This window comes from Pyrgilauda ruficollis, unplaced genomic scaffold (genome assembly GCF_017590135.1).
Source record: "Pyrgilauda ruficollis isolate IOZ18807 unplaced genomic scaffold, ASM1759013v1 scaffold61, whole genome shotgun sequence".
Classification (NCBI taxonomy): Eukaryota; Metazoa; Chordata; class Aves; order Passeriformes; family Passeridae; genus Pyrgilauda; species Pyrgilauda ruficollis.
The window spans coordinates 2436788-2457289 of NW_024527822.1; the positions used below are offsets into that span (position 1 = coordinate 2436788).

Sequence of the window (20502 nt, forward strand, 5' to 3'; positions counted from 1 at the left end):
TCTCCACAGAGGGACATCCCACAACATCCCTGAGCAGCCTGTCCCAGTGCTCTGCCACTCCCAACAAAAAGTTCTTCCTCGTGTTGAGGTGGAACTTCTTGGGTTTTATTTTATGGCCATTGCTCCTAGTCCTGTTGCTGGGCACTACTGCAGAGTCTGGCACCAACTTCTTGGCACCCACCTTTGAGACATTTATATGCATTTATAAAATCTCCTCCCAGTCTTCTCCAGGCTGCCCAGGCCCAGCTCCCGCAGTCTCCTCACAGGAGAGAAGCTCCAGAGGCCTCCTCACCCCTGCGGCTCCGCTGGACCCTCAGCAGCAGCTCCCCGTGTCCCTTGTGCGGGGGAGCCCAGAACTGGGCACAGCACTCCAGATTGCCTCGCTGGAGCCCAGAACATCATGTGCCTCCTCGTTCCGTCCGGCACGGCAGGAGCCCCTGAGGGGCCCCGCTGCGGGCGCCGCCCCCGGGGCTCGGGGCGGGTCCGGGGGCGGTGGCGGCGGCGGGGGCAGCGCGGCCATGGGGGCCCGAGCACGGAGCGGGCGCTCTGAGGTGTGGCGTGTGTTGGTCCCGGCGGGGCAGAGAGCGGAGCAGCCGCCCCGAGAGCTCTCGGCTGTGGTTTCTGCAAGGCAGGGGTGCCTGGCTCCGCTCCACGGGCTGGAGCGGCTGTGAGAGCACCGACTGCTGGAGTTTGCTCAGCGATGGGCTCTCGGAGAGTTCTGAGGCTCATAGAAGTACTTTTACCTGTCATTCTCCTTTTGTATCCTGAGGCTTGGGCTAGCCGAACTGAGGGCGGTGAGGCACTGAACAGGTTGTCCAGGGAGGTGGTGGATGCCCCAACCCTGACTGTGTTCAAAGCCAGATGGGATAAAACTTTGAGGAGCCTGGTTTAGTGGGAGGTGTCCCTGCCCACGGCAGGGGGGTTCGTTCCTGATGGTCTATAAGGTCCCTTCCAACCCGTTAACATTCTAGGATTCCATGATTAAATACCCGTAACTCTTTCCTGCAGCAGCCCTGTGTTGCTTTTAGCTCCATTTTACAGAAAGGTGATTTCAAGCAGAAAACTCTTCTAGACAGGAGTGTGGTGCTTGCATTAACTTTACTCTGGCGACTGGTAGGAATTAAATCCTTTGCCCAGGAGCAGGAGTGAAACCAGTTTGTAGCTCCTGGACACCGAGGCCCATCACAAAGTAGCCTCCTTGTTAATGATTAACATATTTTTATGTAACATTTTGAAAATTGCGTTTAAACGGCCTCCTTGTTGAGAGCATTGTGGGCACTGTTAGCCTTATGTCCCTCTGTTGTAGAACTCAGTAGAGAAAAGGGGCTGTTTTGAATGGGCTGACAAGTGTCAGAGAAATAACCTTCTGCTATGGTCTGAGAATTGTTTTTGGAAAACAAAAGCCTTCAGACCTGACTACTGTCGGTGCTGTGTTTTTACCAGGATGAAAACCCCGTCCACATTAGGAATGCTTTATAAGCAGGTTCATGTCATTAATTTGTAGCAGGCTGTGCTTGCAGTATGTTTTATTGTTTGCAGTTTATCAGCCTGGTCTGTGGCTGTGCTCAGTGACAATAACATGCGTCTGATCTCCCAGCTGGTCAAATTCTGCCCATGTTGATAATTTTGACCACATTTGGCTCAGCACATGCTCTTGGCTCCTGCAGACAGACTTGGATTTTTTTGAAATCACGGGACCTGAATTATTGTTAAGACCCAATCCTCCTGTCATTCCAGCAAGGAACAAGGAAGCATAAGTGATAGGATTAAGTTGGCTTAGGAAATAAGACTATACACTGGTAATGTACTGATCTTGACTTGAACATACCTGTTTGTAGTGGTTTCGGTTCACTACTGTTGCAAAGAGATTTAAAGCAAAATGAAGTAGCTTTACATATTTTTACAGGAGCCTAACCTATGAGGGAAACTGTGGGGGAAATCTAGAGTGTACTTGCTTGAAAATTGATTTGGGGAGCAGATTTAGCAATTTGCTGATGGGAGCTGTTGTGGGGTAATAAGGTAGAAATAACTGCATTAAAAAGTTCTCTTTCCAGCCAGAACCTTGATGTTTGCCAGCAGACAAAACATTCCTGTGTTGGTGCTGTAAGTGGATTTAATCTGAGCATGTGTGTGATACTGTTCTGCTTTCTTTTTGGTTTTAGTTGACCATGCTCTTGCTCGTTTAATAACTGCCTATGCTGAACATGGCCACAAAGCAGCCAAAATAAACCCACTGTTTGCTGGCCGAGCTGTTATGAACATGGTACCTGAAATCCAAGAGCTGGCTGAAGTTCTTCAGGGTCCTCTCGTTACTACAGGTGAGTCCACAGCCTTATCACAGCAAATTCTGTTCATGGCTGATTTATTGAGGGGCTGTGGCCTCTGTGGAAGAGTCAAATATTGAGTGGTGTCTCAGTCAGTGATGAAAACTGTTGGACAGAAAATTGTCAACTTCAGCATACATATGTCTGTTGCAGAAGTCATACTGCAGTGAGAGGCTGCCTTCTAGCATCTTCAGAAATCATGAAAATTTGTGCTTGTTCTTACAGCTACTGAGGTTAAACATTACTTTTTTGTGTTACTGTAACATTCTATGATTTACCACAATACTTAACGCTGTAGTGAAGGTTTGAAAGTACAGGGGCAGAAGTCAAGAATTGTCTTTTCTTGTCTCTCTTAGAGCCTTGCTGCAGCCTTAAACAAAGGAGGGGGGGTCTCTCTCATTGCTTATTTTCTCCAAAACAGGCCTTAGTGCTTCCCCTCCTCCCCCAAAGTGACTAAATAACATTTATTTCCCACCAGGACTTATAAACATGGGAAAAGAGGAGGCTTCTGTAGAGGATGTGATGGCTTACCTTGACCATATATACTGCGGGCATATTTCCATAGAAACAAGCCAGCTTCCAACTTTGGAGGAGAGAGAATGGTTTGCTAAAAGGTTTGAAGAGCTAAAGCAAGAAGCATTTACACCTGAAGAGAAAAAGCACTTGTGCAAACTGATGCTGGAGTCCCAGGTACTTTGTTCTCTGTTACTGGATTGTAATAGTCCTGAAGTCTGTCATGCATCCTTTACTATTCTGGACACGATTCATGCAGAAAAAGAACAATCACTGTCCTGAAAGGCTTTGACAGTGTGCAGGAGGAAGAAGTATAAGGCTTTGTCTGAAGCAATGCAATGCAATGGAGGAATCTCATTGGAGTTTGTTGCTGAATTAACTTACCAGCCATTACTGAAATAATGATGCTATAAACCCGTGAATAATCAGTCTTCAAAAGTGAGACACTCTTAGATTAATGATCTGACAGCTCATATTAAATGTTACTGATGGGACCATAAGGTTGAGCAGAGCTCCGTGAAATCTTGTGCTCTAGCTTAGCTGTTCTGTGTTTTCCTCTCACCCTCATGCTGCTCTGTTTTACTGTCCTTAAAATATGCTGTCCCTCAAGGTTTTAGAAGAACAAATCAGAGTTGGGCTGAGTTGGTATCATATAGCATTGGTGCTTTTCAGCAAGGAACCTTTGTTCAATGCCTTCTATAAGGAAGTGAAATATTTATGCACTTTTGAAATGTATGGAGAAAATTTATTCCAATACTTCTGTACTGTGAAAAGTTTTAATTTTTTCCCCTTTTCTTTGTATTTTATCCAGAATGATTGAAAGGTAGAAGAGCAGGATCTGTGAAGGTTGGAAAGGTAGAAGAGCAGGATCTGTGAAAGTGTCCCTGTTTCCAGTTTTCCAAGTGGAAGGAGTGTTAAATGTAATATTTACCAATGACTGAACGGAAGTATATAGCCCACTTTGTATTTTCTGTGGCCTCTTTGGCAGTTAGAGGAATTTCATGGTGACACAGGAGGGTGATATTGGGACCCTGATGTGCTCTACTTTAATTTCAGTATGACCACAACTATACTAAGAGTATATAAGTTAACCCTGACAGAAAAAAAACTGCCATTATATGTGACCAGTTTTGTATACATTATTCCTTAGAACTGAATATTGCTCAACAAGCAGTTGGCTCAGATCTTTGGGTGTGGCTAAGTCTTCCCTTCTCAGTTGGTAGTGTGGATGGGCCTGTTCTTCCTCTGGGAATGTAGGGGAGAAGAAAGCTGCTCCTCTGGGAATCCAGTAGGAAAAGGCTGCCTGTGTTGTTCCAAATATCAGATTATATCTAGGTAGGAACTCTTGGCTCCTCCCCCTGGGTGGAGCATCTCCCAGTGGGGTGATGTAATTTTATCTGCCATGCTGGGACATTCACTGGCCCATTAACAGCAGCTATCTCCTGGAGGGAGGATTGATTATGGAAGAGATAAAGAAAACTGTCCCACCTGCTTTTAACAGACAGCCTAATTAACAGAAGATAGCTGCCCCACCTCTAACAGATGCCAATTGAATACACACGTCCAGCTGCATCTTGCAACCTAAGACAGTAAGAGATTTATAATCTCACAGGCAGTTGCCTGGTTTATTTGCAGTAAAGTAAACCCCCAAAAGTTTGCCGTGTTTTGAGTGCTGGAGCAATAAAATGTTACCTGTGTGAGAGTGTTCTCCCTTCCTATCAACATTCAGTGAACTGTCTGCAGAAGACTGTTAAAAGAACTCTAATGAATGGTTTTATGTTCTGCTACTTTGAAGCATCATTGCAATTTCAGGGGTAGGAGAGAGTTTTTCTTTCAATGTATCAGTGAATCAGAAAAGGTTTTTAACCAAATCTGTTTCCCTGCAGCTCATGTTCCGCAAGATGCGTGGTTTGAGTGAGTTTCCAGAGAATTCAGCAGCCATTGGGGACGTTCTCTCCCACCTGACATCTTCTGTAGATCTGGACTTCGGTTCCCACAGACCCGTGCATGTCACCTTGCTCCCCAACCCCTCACACTTAGAAGCCATCAACCCAGTGGCTGTGGGCAAGACACGAGCCAGGCAACAGACTCTGCTCGATGGCGATTACTCCCCAGAGAGTTCTGCACAGCCTGGGGACAAAGTTATTTGCCTGCAGGTATTTTGCTCAGCTATTGTAATTTATATTTGTAAGACTTGCTGGACTAGAATGTGAACAGGAGTGTACATAGAAATATCAAACAAAACTGAGATGTCAAGAGCTGGGATCTTCTTTATGGAGAAAGAGGAGTGCTAGGAAGATCTCCAGGTGGCGTTTGTGATGATGCTGGCATTTAAATAATTGCACTTCTAAGATTTCTGAATACTGATTCTGATACCTCCCTTTATTTTAATAATATTCTGTATTGAGAGCCATGTGTGCCTTTCCTCACTTTTGCATTTAAAGTGTCACTGGAAGCTTTCTTTCAAATTAGTGGGTTTGGAGAAGAGCTGTCAACAAGGCTGCAAAATGTTCAGGAGGATTTAGAATTTTGTTATTTTGTCATGGTACTGTTGAAGACTCTGCTGGAATTAGTTTTTACTCCTTGAAGTGACTTGTATAGCTGTAGGGGCAATCCTAAACAGTTCCTTGATAAATTTTCTTGTCTTGCATTGACTTGAACTTGGAAAAACAACTGAATTGAACTCTATACATTTTAAGGCCAGAAGTAAAAACAAGTTGGGCAGAAATGTTCTGAAAAGTACAACAAACATGGAGGAAGCTACATGTAGGAGTGAAAACGTTTCAGTTAAAAAGATATTTTGTTTTCTTCTGGAAGGGTGGGATATTGTGAAAAAGCAGTCGTGAGAATACAAAATATTCTGGGCAAGTTGGGGTTCTTAGTTTTTTATTAAAAGAAAGTCTTTAGAGCTTGCAAGTGCAGCCAACTTTTGCTTCCCAATATGTTTCCATCTTTCAGTGCAGTTATTTCTGAGTTTGAGAAGATACTATTGTTTCTGTCTCATAATGGTAGATCTTCACCATGTAGTAATGAAAGTACTATGACTCTAAACAACGATTCTTCAGGATAAATGGACCCTCCCTATCCAAGAAAAATTTCACTTAGGATTTGTGGGGGTAAGTGACAGGGAGGACTGCTTAGGGGAGAAGAGATACATTTGATTCTATGCTAAACACCTCCAGGTTAGTCAACTGATTCAAAGTATTCCTAAAAGGAAGAAAATGTATCACCATTACTTGTGATAGTGTCTTTAAGAGGTACGCAAGTGAAATTGGAAGCAGGCATATTTTTGATTCCAGCTGTTAACTGCTTTCATTCAACTAATTGAGAAGAAAGAGATGAAAGCAGGCACCTTGTGTTTCAGAATCTTGGTTTGGGGGTTTGACTTTGAACTTTCTGGTTTTACAGTGCTTTCTCTTGAGAAATGTCATTGTAGACACTCTGAACTCTGAATTGAGGTTTACACTGGCATTTTTTCTCTTCTTCCACAAACCTCAGTATCAGAGCTTGAGGGCAGAATGATTAAAGATCAGTTAAGGTGCCATTGTCAGTGGTGAGCTTCATTTTCCAGGGTCTGAAGGTCTTCTTTTAGCTTTTTCCTAATGCAGACCAGAGAAAAATGTGTCCTAGCAAAAACTGTCTCCATATTTTTGGTAGAATGAGTAAAATCATACCTGCACCACAGGAATTGAATACTCTGGGGTTTGAGATGCATATGAACAGTCTTGTGTCATTGGATAGTCACACTCTCATTAGGCTTTAATGCTTTGGGATGTGCTAAAGGTCATAAAGCTTTCTCAGGTGTTTTAGGGTCTTCACTCAAATGCTGTCACTGAGATATGTAGCCTTCTTAGGCAGCAGAAGAAACCAGGAGGGAAAGGTGAAAACCCAACACTTCAGGAGCAAGTGTAGCATGGTAAGGGATAGAGTGGGGATGCTGGCTTCTCTCTTGCAGTAGTTACCTTTGTTTTGCTGTGATACCTCTTAAAAATCTGTATTGGAATACCCAGTGCTGCCATTTCACTGATGATTGTACCTCTGTTATCTTGGTGTACTGGCAGAAGTCTCTTAAGGCTTCAAACCCCTATTCCACAGCTAGAAAGCAGAACTGTCATTTGGTTTCAGTAAGGAAGTACATCAATCTGCATAGTGACTTTAATCTGCAAATGACTGAGTCTGCATTCTGAGGAAACTGTCGTCATCTTCATCAAAGGAGAACTGTCTCCAATTTCAAAACATTGAAATGTTAGATGATACTCACTCCAGTGCCTCTAGCCTTTGTTGGAAACCTGGGTTGGCTATCACAGTATTCTCCCTTCTTCTTCCAAACTATTTTTTTATTTGCAGTATTTATTTGCTATTGCTATTTAGAAATGTAACTAAGAACTTAGATTTTATTTCCTTTTGAAAGTTTTTTGTTTGGAGTGCTTCCACTTCTTTTTCTGTTCTTGTCTGTTTGGTAAGGTGGAAGTGGGCATAAGTCCCTGTTCACCAACATTCAACTTCAGCCATGGCGTAGTGAATGCTGTGGTGAGTGGCTCCCTTCGTTCAGGGGTCAGTGGCTTGCCTCTGACTGCTGCACCTTTGCCATAGCCAGGAAGCTTGCAGTCACCTGGACACTGGTGGGTCAGTTTTAAGAGATTATAGGTCAGTTCCAGGGAGGGATTACATCAGGCATTCATGTTGGCTGCTGTGACCTTGTGTTAGTGATAAGGCTGTTTAAACTCTCAAGTCGTGGAAACAGTATTCTGAGAGGGATTAAGAAGTGGGTCCAGCTGGAACTGTGTCTGTTCCATGTACCCAGTTTAGGAGGTCTTACTTAATGAGTTATGGTTTTGATTTTGCTGTTCCTCCGGTGTTTCCTAATGAGACTTTTCCATTTTCTTCCCTCGTGTAGGTTCATGGTGATGCTGCTTTCTCTGGGCAAGGGATTGTTCCTGAAACATTGACCCTCTCTAATCTACCGCATTTCAGAGTTGGTGGGAGCATCCATTTGATTGTTAATAACCAGCTGGGCTATACCACTCCTCCAGAGAGAGGAAGGTCATCTCTGTACTGCAGTGACATTGGTAGGTAGGGTTGAATCACAAGGAAGATTGCCTGTTGTGTCAGAAAGGATTTTTAACTGCAGTGTAAGCTTTGCAATGGACTTTTTATAGCAACTGCCTGTCAGCTCTAGGGAGAGATTATTGTAACTCCAGTTTCATGGTAGAGTAGGAATTAAAATTATTATTATTATTATTATTATTATTCCCTCCTACTAGCAACAATTCAGATCTAAAAATATGCCCTCCCCTATCTGCTTTATGGCAAAGACTAAATATGAAGGGAAAATCTTGTCACATTTTTACAGGATGTGATAAAATAATTGCAAGATTTGATTTCTGTCAAGTGTTTATAACTCAGTTTCTGTCATATCATTGACAGCTTTTAGAAAGGTATTGCAATGGAGTATATATTTTAATATGGAGATTTATTTTAAATATCTCTTGTTAAATTTCATAAAAATCATCTGTGTGTTTTCTAAGCAAGATTTTTACGTCAGATACTCCTCCATTTTTTCTGTTTTGTTTGTTGTCATGTGAACCTGTTGAGCTTTCAATTTAAGGATGAAGCTCAAGATCTTTCTATGCCTGAACTAGAAGCTTTATTTTGGACTGATTTTTCTTAGTGATAAACAGATGTATTACCAGTAAGATCAGAGACATAGTAGTTAGTTATCTTGTATATGTCTCCTGTAAGTAAAAATATACTTTTGTATGCTTTTGACCTAACATCAAGTGTTTGTCATATGGTTTCATCAAACCAAACAAGTAGATTCATTAAATCTGGTAAGGTAGATAGCATATGTTATTGTTTTGCCTGGGCTGGTTTTGTGTTATGGATTGTTTTTGTTTAGGTTGGTTTTTTGCCTCCATCCTTAGTTTTCCTTTCTTCTTACCTGTCAGTGAGGAGGGGCTGTAATATAGCTGAGCTTTAGTATTTTGCTAGGGAGGAAAACTTGACATGAGCCAGGAATGGCTGAAGTATCTTAGTTTCCAGAATTTGGACAGATAAAGTACAAAAGGAGCACTGTTGCTTGCAGCCAAATTGTTATACAGGAGAGGGTGTTAAGATCTTGAAATTTTACCATGTTCTCTTTAATGAAGAGATTTTTCTGCCTGGAGGAGCAGTGGATAGAGTGATACTCCCTACTAATAAGGGAGAAAATTGCTTTTGGCTTATATGAATTCATGGTAGTGATAGCTTAGGATAAGAAGGAAGCAAAACTCAATTTCTGTTTGAAAGAGAAGCAATCAAGTAGTTCTCTCCACGTTCCTGTACACTACCAGATTAATATGATGCAGGAACTGTGTGTAGAAAGTCCTCTGGGAACAAAGTGCTCGTAAAGAAGTTGTGCTCAAACTGACAAATACAGTAGGTTGGGCTAATTGCATGTTCTCTCAGGCAAGACTCCTCTCCCTACCCCAGCTCTCATCACAAAGAACATCTTCTTTTTATTTCTTTTTAATATACTTACTTCAAATGGGTTGTCTGTACTTTCAGCAGAGCAGGTGTGTGTCTGCTTCCTTTGGAAGGGGTTGGGTGTGACTGCAGCTGTGTTTTGGATCCCTGGGCAGGTAAAATCGTTGGATGTGCAGTTATCCATGTGAACGGGGATGATCCTGAGGAAGTTGTCCGTGCCACACGACTGGCTGTGGAGTACCAGCGCCAGTTCCGCAGGGACGTCATTGTGGACTTGCTGTGCTACAGGCAGTGGGGCCACAATGAGCTTGATGAGCCCTTCTTCACCAACCCCAGCATGTACAAAATCATCAGGTAAGGCTTGCACCACCAAAATATGTCTGCACCACCTCAAGTCTTACTGCTGCAACAGAAGTCTCGGTGTGAGATCCTTTGATATATCCACAGGTCTTTATGTAAGGTGCAGCTGGACTGTCAGCAGCCCTTGACTGCAGTGTGAGTCTGATAATAAGATGTTAATGAGCAATCATTACTGTTGGCTCTTGAATGTGTGTCTTGGTGCTTTTTGGAGAACAATCTTGGACATAGCTCTTGGATTTCAAATTTGTCACCACTGGTAATCAGAGGGCAAAGTTGCCTTCTGTGTGCCAAGGGGAAGCGTGCATGCTGTGGGAGAATGGGCAGGAAGCCAGTGTGATGCTTGTCTTGTCTTTGCCTTGTCCTGCTGTTTCCAGTGGGGACTCATCTTTATCAGCATTTTAAAGTATTCAGATTCCATCCTTATCCCTGAAGAAAAACACAAAAAAAATTCAGTTGCCAGAGAATTGTGGTATTTTAGGTGAAGCGTTTATGGAATGGTTGCCTTGATTCTCTCCAATGCAGAAATCCTACTGTGAATTTCTCTGAAGAGAATACTCATGGTAGCACAGAGGGGGTGTGGTAGTTTCTGGGGTCCCCGTCAAAGGAAGGAAATTGATTAATCAACTCCATGTTCTTAGAAGGCTAATTTAGTATTTTATCATGCTATATTATATTAAAGAATGCTATACTAAAACTATACTAAACTATACTAAAAGAATAGAGAAAGGATATAGACACAAGGTTACTAAGAATACTAATGAAAACCCGTGACTCTCTCTTCCAGAGTCCATAATTGGCCAATAAGTAAAAACAATTCACATGCAAACAATGAAACATGCACCTGTTGGTAAACAATCTCCAAAGCAGCAAAACACAGGAGAAGCAAATCAGATAATTATTGTTTACATTTTTCTCTGAGGCTTCTCAGCTTCCCAGGAGAAGAAATCCTGGGCAAAGAAATTTTTCAGAAAATATGACAATGACAAGGGGATTTTGACTTGTTTTTACCTGTAACTGCCAACTATAGCACTTTCACTTTTTAAATAAAGGACTATAAAACAAATCCCTGAGAGAACTGTTATCTTTTTGAAAATGCCAGGAAATTGAACTTCATGCAAATGAGTATAATGCACCAGGACACCATTTATATGAGTTTTCCATGGTACCTGACTGTAGTAAGGTGGTATTTCCTTGTTCTCCTGTGACACTGGTTTCAGGTTTAGTATCTGTGTGGTTTGATTCCCTCCCTGGCAGATCCCGTAAGAGTATCCCGGACACGTACGCAGAACACCTCACGGCTGCTGGGCTCATGACTGAGGCTGAAGTGTCTGAGATAAAGACCACGTGCTATTCCAAGCTGAATGATCACCTTGCCAACATGACTTCATACAGCCCACCCCCTACCAACCTGCAGGCTCACTGGAAAGGCTTCGTGGAGCCTTCTGCCACAATCAGCACCTGGGACACTGGCATGCCTGTGCCTCTGCTGCAGTTCATTGGAGCCAAGTCTGTGGAGGTGCCCCAAGAGCTCCAGATGCACAGCCATCTCATGAAGACCTATGCTCAGGTGAGTAGAGATCATGATACTTCTGATCCCATGGCTCAAACCTGTTACAGGAAGAAGTCTAAACACAGCAGGGTTGCCAGTTAGAGAACAGCGTGGTATTCTCTAGGAAAATCAGCTCACTCTGTTTCAAGGCTGAGATTATGCCATTTTTCCTCCAGTTTTGAAGAAAGACTTCTTCACCCAGGTCTGACCATGTACTTTAGTTTGTTATTTCAACAATATTTTATTGCAATGAAGAAAAAAACTTATAGAAAACACAGTTTATTATTCTTACAAATAGAAAGAAACTATTATGATAAGTTACTAACATTTATATAGTTAGTAATTAGAATGAGTACTTGGTAAAGGAATGACTCAGGTAAAGGAACCTGGCAATAGTGTACACAGTTTCTAAAGCCAGTAGTGAGTGTTTTATAACTTATATATATATAAACACTACACAACATGTGGCCTAGTTTGACAGTCTGGGTTTGATAGCTCCTAAGCTGATGTTTGGTTTGGATCAGCTTGGGGTTTGTGAATGTTTTCCTTTGATGAATGATGAGTGTGTGCAGGTGTCTGCTTGGCAGCCAGAGAGAGGCTGTGAGTTGAGTATTTCAAAAGACTGATGTTTTTGTCTTCCCAGCCCAAGGCAAGAACTCCACAGCTCAGTTTGATCATTTGTCTGCAGTTCTGCAGGCCAGAACAGGGAAGTTCTGGAGACTGAAATACTTACACCTGGTATCTTTCATCACTGCTAACCAGACAGACCAGAAGTCTGTCAAGACTACACTCTGTGCTGTGCTAAGATTTTTCATATTCTCTGACTAGGATTACTTAATCAGTCCACAGTTTATTGACTGGGAGGTGAACACATGGATCACCTATGGTTCTGTGGTCCTTCTTCAGGATGTGCTGAAATAAGACTCTGTATTCTAATGCAGCCTAAGCTGGCTGAAGGAATAAAGCATTTCTCTCTGTAGTGTGTTGCTTTTTTCCCTAGCTTCTAATATTAGTCTGTGCCACCAAAAAAGCTACAGATGGAAAAAGACAAAATAGTATTTTTTTCTTCTTCTTTATTTGCTTAGTCAAGAATTCAAAAAATGGAGGAAGGAAAAAAACTGGACTGGGCAACAGCTGAAACTTTAGCATTTGGTTCTCTGCTGAGCCAAGGTAAGAGGCCACAAGACAGCAGTCAGTAAAATATTTTTGCTTGATTGTCAATAATTTTGTTTTTAATGTCAATAATAATCTAATGTCAAACATTAGATTTCTTAGGTGTTTCTAAGTAAAAATTGCTATGATTTATAAATTTGACAATTTGCATGGTCTAAGAGAAGATAAATATGAATCCTGTGTGTCACTAATATTTGTAGACTGAGTCTTAAATATCTTCAAAGAACTGTAGCTCCCTCTCACTCCCTAAAACCATTTGTTCATAGAGCTGAGCACAAGCAGTGCAGCTGACATCAGTGTGGCTCCCAAGTACTTTCTGTGCTTTATGATACTATTTCTTCTCCCTCCTCTCTAGCCTGAATTCAAATATCTATTTACATATGATACAGAATGCACATTTTTTTGCAATTATTTGCTTCAGTAAATTGAACCATTTCACCCAAAATAATGTCAGAGCATCTGTGTGCTTGACAGTTGGAGCTGTTGCTGGTTAAGAATTGCATCTCAGATTTGATGTTGCTGATGAGGGGAAATCCAGAAAGAGATATAACAAGAGATAGAATTATGTCCTGCATGTTTTCTCTTTACATAACTTGCTGATCTGGTGTTGTGTTTATTGCTTGGCAAGGGTTTAATATCAGACTAAGTGGACAAGATGTTGGCAGAGGAACCTTCAGCCAACGACACGCGATGTTGGTTTGCCAAGAGACAGATGATACCTACATTCCTCTGAATCACATGTCCCCAGACCAGAAGGGTTTCCTAGAGGTAGGTTCTGTAGCCCACAAGACCACCTTCTTCATATTGTGCTGAAACAATGCATTTTTTAAAGCTGCTGAGACATATGTAAGGCCTAGTGTATGTTCTGGCAAAACCTGGATACAGGGACATAAAAACTGTCAGGGCATCCCTATTCTTTGTCGTTAGAAATTAGAGCTTTAACAAGGGGATTTGCTTTTCCTTGAGAGATCAAATGTTACTCTTTTCCTCTCAGTGCCTTCATTCAAATGCAAAAAATCAGTGCCTATCAATTGCCTTTAGGAGTGTGTGTTGTCAGCAATTTTTATCTGGTTCCAATGCTTCTTAACCCTTGGTTGTCTTCTTCCTCATCCCCCGCCCCACCCCAACAATTTCCTTTTGTTAGGTGAGTAACAGTCCCTTGTCTGAAGAAGCTGTGCTTGGTTTTGAATATGGAATGAGTATTGAGAGCCCTAAGTTACTGCCAATTTGGGAAGCTCAGTTTGGAGACTTCTTTAATGGAGCCCAGATAATATTTGACACTTTCATCTCTGGAGGTGAGTGTACAAGGAACTAATATATTTAAGAATTAATCATTTGTATTATTCACATTTTTAGAAAATCCTTCCTCTTTCAAGTAAAAGGACAACATGTTGTGCAAAGAATTCTGTTTTCTCAAGGATTCCTATGAGCTTGCCTGTGAGGTCCTGACTTCTGTGCAGCTTTTCTCTAAGGACAGTACATCTAAAATGAAAGACTCCTTGGCAGAGTACAGTCATTACAAAAGGACAATTAATTATACTAACAGCCTTTCTTCCCCCACATGTATTTTACTGTGTGTATATATGGTTGGTAGCTTTGTAGGCTGTACCTTTCCTCTGTGAAGCATCCAAAAAATTCCTGAAGCAATAGAGAAGGAAAATAGCGATTATTTAAAAGAAACAAACAAAAAACCCCACAACACCTTACTAAGTTTGACTCTAACATGTTTTCTGAGTGCTCAGATATAAAACCTCTGTCGTCATAGATGGAAATTCACAGGCCCTCTTCTCCCACCCAAATTCTGGATTTGATTGTAATCTCTTGTATAGTGCAGGAGGTTTGGCAGAGCTCAGGAGAGCAAGCACTGCTGTGTTAAACAGAACTGGCTCACAGGATGCTGCTGGGATCACACCTGCAGAGATGAAGCTTTAAAATTTCACTGTGTCATGTGCTCCATGTGGAGACTTAAGTCTTTTGGAAGCCCAGAGCTACCTGATGATTTCAGAAACTTCAGATCACCTTACATGTGTTATTTCACTGTAATGAATCTCGGGGCAGAATGCCAGCAGCATGTTTCAGGCTTGTATTTAATGATGTGGAAATTGGTTACTCTTTTTCCTGAGCAGTTTGTGCAAAGTAATATGTTCTGTGGCTTTATATTCTGTGGAAATCATCCTTTGCTTCCTCCTCATTCTGTGTTTCTAGGTGAGGCTAAATGGCTTCTGCAGAGTGGGATAGTAATTCTTCTTCCCCATGGCTATGATGGTGCAGGCCCTGAGCACTCGTCCTGCCGGATGGAACGGTTCCTACAGGTACCAACACACCTCCCAGGGTCAGCATCCCCAGCACAGCACTGGCAGTCGATGCTCTGGGACCTCGGCTGCAGTGTGCTCCAAGGAGGCAGTTCAGACACAATCTTACCAGTTAAATGCTAAACCCATTTCTTTGAAGTTGTTCCTCTCTTGAATTTGGATATTTACTAATCTGTTCCTGTACAGGTCAGTGTGCCTCGTGTGCCTGGATTCTTTCTTGCATATTAGTCTCACTGCTTGCATTTGACAAGGTATTGCTGTGTTCCCCCTGGACAGATGTGTGACAGCTCAGAAGAGGGTGTTGATGGTGACCAGGTCAACATGTCAGTTGTGCATCCCACCACCCCTGCACAGTATTTCCATTTACTCCGGAGGCAAATGGTCCGAAACTTCAGGAAACCTCTCATTGTTGCTTCTCCCAAAGTGTTACTCAGGCTTCCAGTAAGCTGAAAAATGTCCTTCCTCTTTATTTTTTTCTCTCTTTATCCTCTTTTGTGCTCTTTTCCCTTTTTTTTTTTTTTTCCTTCTGTGTTCTCTGATTGCTGTTTTGGGGTCAAGACAGTGGAATTTTGCCTTTTTGGGGCCAAACAGGTTGAGGATTAAAGCTGGGTGGAGGTGAGCTAGAAGTAGGGTTCATTCCTGGCCTGATGGTGTTCTTGGGAAGCTTATCATCTCACTTTTCACTGGGAATAGGAATATGAGGGAGAGGGAAAACTGTGTATTTTGTACTTACCAAACCCTGTCTCAGTATTCTTTCTGACTCTGGCCTGAGGGAAAAGCAGCAAGATTTGGTAACTTCCAACTCTTTCCCCATGTAGGCTGCTGTATCAAGTTTTGAAGAAATGGCCCCAGGGACAACATTCAAGCCTGTCATTGGTGACTCCTCAGTAAATCCTAAAAGGTAGCTCTGCTTTCTTAGAGGAGAAGCTCAAAAGAGATGTCCTGTCCCTTTCTCCTACCCAACAGCTCAAATTTGAGGTGGTATGAAAGAGGAGACTTTGAGGGGAAAATGTTTTATGGTAGACGACTGTGGTTAGTTTTACTTCCTCTCCCTTTCCTCTGGTAACTGTTGGTAGTTACCACATCTGTCTGCAAAGCAGTGAAGTGTTTAGGCTGTCACCCCTTGGCCTCACAGGGCCAAGTTGTAGTTGTGGTTGTAGTTACCAACCTGATGGGGCCTATTCTGCACCATGTCCATTAGCATGAATCATGGAATCACAGATTTGTTTAGGTTGGAAAAGATCCTTTAGATCATCAAGTCCAATCTTAGCCCAGTACTGCCAAGTCCACCACTAACCCATGTCCCAAGTGTCACATCTAGACATTTAAATGTCCAAGATGGTGACTCCACCACTGCCCTGGGAGGCCTGTTCAAGTGCTTGACCCTTTCAGTGAAGAAATTTTTCCTAATATCCAATCTAAACCTCCTCTGATGCAACTTGAAGCTGATTCCTCTTGTCTTATTGTGTTTTACCTGAGAGAAGAGACAAACTCCCACCTGGCTATGACCTGTCAGGGAGTTGTAGAGAGTGAAAAGACACCTCCTGAGCTTCCTTTTCCCCAGGCTGAGGCCCCTCAGCTGCTTCTCACAGGACTTGTGCTCCAGACCCTTCACCAGCTCCATTCCCTTCGCTGGATGGGCTCCAGCTCCTCAATGTCTTTCTCATCATGATTGGCCCAAAACTGAATCCAGAATTTTTGTTCTGGGGCTGGAACACCTGAGCTGATGAGATGGGACAATAACAAAGTGTGTGTACATCTGTCTACTTTCAGATGTTACAGTGAATCCTGTTCACAATGACCAATTCAACCTTAATATTTTTTCCCCTTATCTGCTGCTTGCCCCAGTAGTACCCAAGACTGAACCTCCTTCCTCTTCACTTCCTGACCCCCATCAAAAGGCTGGAAGTACCTTAGCATCCTGGGTTTTTTAAGTGGGATAGTGAGGCACAAAGGATGTAGTTTATCCCATTGCTTTTTCCAGTAAGATTAGGCAGCCAAGACCTCTGTGATTGCAGGAGGGTGTAGTGTCTCCAGCAGGCAGTCCTGCTTTGGCATGGCAGAGAATTGTCCTCTGGAGGGACTTTTCTCCCTCTGGTATTTTCTACAGAGAGTGCAGAGATGACTAGCTTTGACTGGGTGTTTAATTTTTAATAGAGCTAAGAGAGATCAATCCCACTGTAAGGTAACTTTCCCAAAATTACTGAAGAAACAGGACCTCTGGCATACTGTGCTCAAAGGTTAGTTTGCCAGCTGTTGGAGGGGAGTGGGAGGGAAGGGAAGGCAAGGAAGAGAAAAGACAGTATAGGGAAGCAATTTAGCTCTATGAAGTTGTCTTTGAAGTTTGACTGGTTTTTTTGGTTAGAAGTGTGAAGCTCTCCTGTATCAAGTTTCTGTAAAACACTAAACTTGGAAACATTCTTTTTTATTTTCTTTAGTGTCACCCAAGTGGTGCTGTGTTCTGGAAAGCATTACTATGCTCTAGTGAAGCAAAGAGAAACACTGGGAACTGAGAAACACAGCACAGCTATTCTGAGACTTGAAGAGCTCTGTCCTTTCCCCCTGGAAGCTCTACAGCAAGAGCTGAGCAACTACAGCCATGCAAAAGGTCAGCCAAGCTTCTACCTTTGTGTTTCTAGTCTCTTTGAAGTGCTGAACTAAATCTGTTGCCTTTTAAGATGAAGAGCTGTAGTGGCTTTTTCCTCTTTGTTCTCCCCCTTGTACATCTAAGCGTTTCTGGAGTGGGATGTTTCAGAAATGTTTATCACTTGTGTGAAAAGAACTCTTTTCTCTGCTATTGTTAGCTTCCAAGAAGCAGCACTGAAAATCAGAGCAAACCATTTGAGATATTTTTTGTGTTGGTCTTTGCAGTCCAGTTATTTTAGTAGCTTTTGAAAACAGCACTGGAAAAACAGAATATACACACAGTATACCCTAATGATAGACATACTTTGGGTTTGAATTCAGTTCTGAGCTGCAAGGGAATTAAGTGTGGCATGCCTTCATTTCAAAGGTAGTGCCAAGACAAAAAAACTAGAGGTGCTACAAAAACAAAAAACTGGTTTTCTTTCTCTGCTGAAAAGATAAATATGCATGTTTGTTATGTACCCTTATCCTTCCTTTAGTCTTCATCTGGAGTCAGGAAGAACCACAGAACATGGGTCCATGGTCCTTTGTGTCTCCACGGTTTGAAAAGCAGCTGGGGCTTAAGGTAGGATGTCCCCAGGGTGTTTTAGTCTTTAAAATGAAGTTAGAAATTCTCCTTGGACGCAAAATTTTATGGTGCTTAACAAAAAACCTAATCTTGATTCCTAAACCAAATGTGTGTTCTAATTTCAGCTGCTTCTGCTCTTTATAGCACTATTGGTGAAGAGCAGGACTGGAGCTTTATTTTACGTGGTGTTCAGTCAAAGTAGACAGGGTAATGAAAGATCCCAAGTAGGAGGAGAATGCAAAGGTGCCATTTGCTCTGGCAGATCATGCACTATAAAGTGGTTGGAGCCATGGTCTTTAGGAGATGAGGGATAACTTCCTGCATTACTTCCAGCTGGGACTGCCCAGTTACCTGACAGCAGATATCACTGTGGCATCAGGACCTCGAGATGTGATTCTGTCCTTCATTAATCATTTCCCCACAACTCCAATTTCAGCTCCGTCTTGTGAGCAGACCTCCTCTACCAGCCCCAGCAGTCGGCATTGGAACCCTCCACAACAAGCAGCAGGAAGATGTTCTGACCCACACATTTATCTAAGTTTTCAATGGATGGACTGCTCCTGATGTCAGTCATGTTCAGTGCCTCCTCCTGTGAAGAACAAAAGCCAGATCCTGAAGACTCTTAGTTCTCCAAAATGGAAAAAAAAAATAAATGGTGGAATAAGTTTGGTAATGATGAAGCAATTTTTTCATGTTGGGGAATGCCTAACAATGAGAAGTGCCTGTTACTCCTGATACTTCTTTTTCTCTTATACAGTTTTCTACAAAATGTCTTTATAAAGTTAAAAATCCAGTCCAGGGGACAGATTGGTGAGGTGTCTGTGGAACACCTTATCTTGCTGCTTATTTGCACTTGACAGTTTCCTGGGATGGTGCATGTGTGGAAACAGGTTCTGTTTCTTCTCTTCCTACAGAAGTGTTAGTACTGCTTGATCAAATAAATGCTTCCCCATGCCTGGGAATGAGCCATTTCTATAGCAGAATGTCGTGGATTATCTCTTTTTTCTTTCCTTGAGGACCAGGAATGCAATCTGTTGTGGCTGTTGGTGCTCTTAGTGTATGAGTTGTTAAAACAGGATTTCCGTTGGAAGCACCATGCAGGATGGCTCCTGAAGGCTTCAGGCACCACTGTTTTTCCCACCCAGTGGGTGAGAAATCCTAAGGAATGGTTTCAGCACAGCTGTCATCGGGAGAAAGGAAAGAAATCAGTCTTCATTGAGAAACAAAGGATAAAAGACCAAAACACTGAGGTTAAGTGAGAGACTATTGAAATCAAGTGGAACAGGCATCCCAGGCTGATCCCAGTGTTGACTGCCCCACAGCAGCATTCCCACCACCACAGGATTTCTCCCAGCATTTTTCCTTTCCTGGTTTCAGGGTGAGGTTGGCACCTCCTTGCTTTTCTCAGTTACCTGTGCAAACTCACTGTGAGCCAGAGACATTTTTGAAAAGAAACAAGTGGGGTTTAACCAGACCTAGCACTTGCAGATGGAAAGTCATGGTAGGTGAGAAAAAGCAGATCACAGGCAGGGTGTGTGTTCACTTGGGGAGACAGCTCCCAAAATCATCTCTGAAGCCTTCTTTAGTATTTCATCCTAGTTAATTGACATACTCATTAATTAACTCCATGTGATCCAGAAGTTACCTCTGTTTTGTGATGTTTCACATCACTGCTTTAGTTCATCCATCACAGCCACATGAAGTCATGTTTCTCCTGCTTTGCTCCGGCAAACTGCACAACCTCCTGCACATCCTGAACAGCTTTATCTAATCAAGGCATATTCTGCTTTAAATTTCTGCTGATAACTAGAAAAAGGAGGCTGAAGAGTAACGTTGCTTTGGCTGCAGCTGTAGCCAAGGAAGTTGTAGAGCGCAATCACCAGCCTTGACCGCACACCGATGATTACATAAACCCACAGTTTTAGTGCACACAAGGGAAGAACAGACCCCATGTTTTGAGTTTCACGTGGCCCAAACCTGACCTTGCTACACACCATTCCCCCACAGGCTGTGCAGGTCTGGTTATCCAACAGATAAAGGATGCTCAAGTGTTCTGTCCCTGTTTGATCCTCCTGGTGGGAGACAAAGCTATTTCTGTAGCGCTGCTTGGCTCAATGCCCCCAGCGCCATCGGTGTGCCACGGAGCTCCCCAGGGATCCTGGGGTACGGAGGGAGAGCTTGAGCACAGCTTTGCTCGTTCAGCTGACACAGACTGCCTGCAGAACACTGCTCTTGCGTGATGGATAACAGCTCCCAGGAGCAAGGCAAAGCGTGTGCTGACTGAGGGGCTCACACTGTTTCTCCCAGCAATTCTGGATGCACACATTCCATCTGTGTGCCTTGCTCTTCTCTGCATGCCGGCTGGGACACCCTGCACAGTGCTGGGTTGCTTTTGCTTTGGGGAAAAGAGAAGCAGAAATTAGATCAGAACCATAGGATATCCTGAGTTTGAAGGGACCCACAAGGATTGAGTCCAGCGCTGGCCCTGCACAGGACACCCCAAGAGCCACACCATGTGCCTGAGCTGCCACACAGGCTGAGTGAGTGGGTAACAGAGTGTCCCCGGCCTTGGACATTAACACAAGGAGGTGA

General features: G+C 42.9%; 1 protein-coding gene across 1 annotated transcript; it reads left to right on the forward strand.

Annotated features, from left to right (window-relative positions):
- Positions 1-700: 700 nt before the first annotated feature.
- On the forward strand, positions 701-18890 carry DHTKD1 (dehydrogenase E1 and transketolase domain containing 1). The gene is made up of 16 exons (XM_041483743.1): positions 701-794; positions 2163-2318; positions 2803-3112; positions 4633-4993; positions 7735-7906; positions 9458-9656; positions 10917-11229; positions 12297-12381; positions 13013-13152; positions 13529-13679; positions 14590-14696; positions 14973-15137; positions 15515-15597; positions 17135-17304; positions 17822-17907; positions 18347-18890. The coding sequence occupies exons 1-16, from the start codon at positions 701-703 to the stop codon at positions 18446-18448; spliced, it is 2694 nt and encodes an 897-aa protein (XP_041339677.1). The 3' UTR covers positions 18449-18890.
- Positions 18891-20502: the final 1612 nt, after the last annotated feature.

Coding starts and splice junctions, on each gene's coding strand:
- DHTKD1 (XM_041483743.1), top strand. CDS start 701: ATGGGCTCTCGGAGAGTTCTGAGGCTCATAGAAGTACTTTTACCTGTC. Junction 795..2,162: donor GGCTAGCCGAACTGAGGGCG/GTGAGGCACTGA, acceptor TTTTGGTTTTAG/TTGACCATGCTCTTGCTCGT. Junction 2,319..2,802: donor GGGTCCTCTCGTTACTACAG/GTGAGTCCACAG, acceptor ATTTCCCACCAG/GACTTATAAACATGGGAAAA.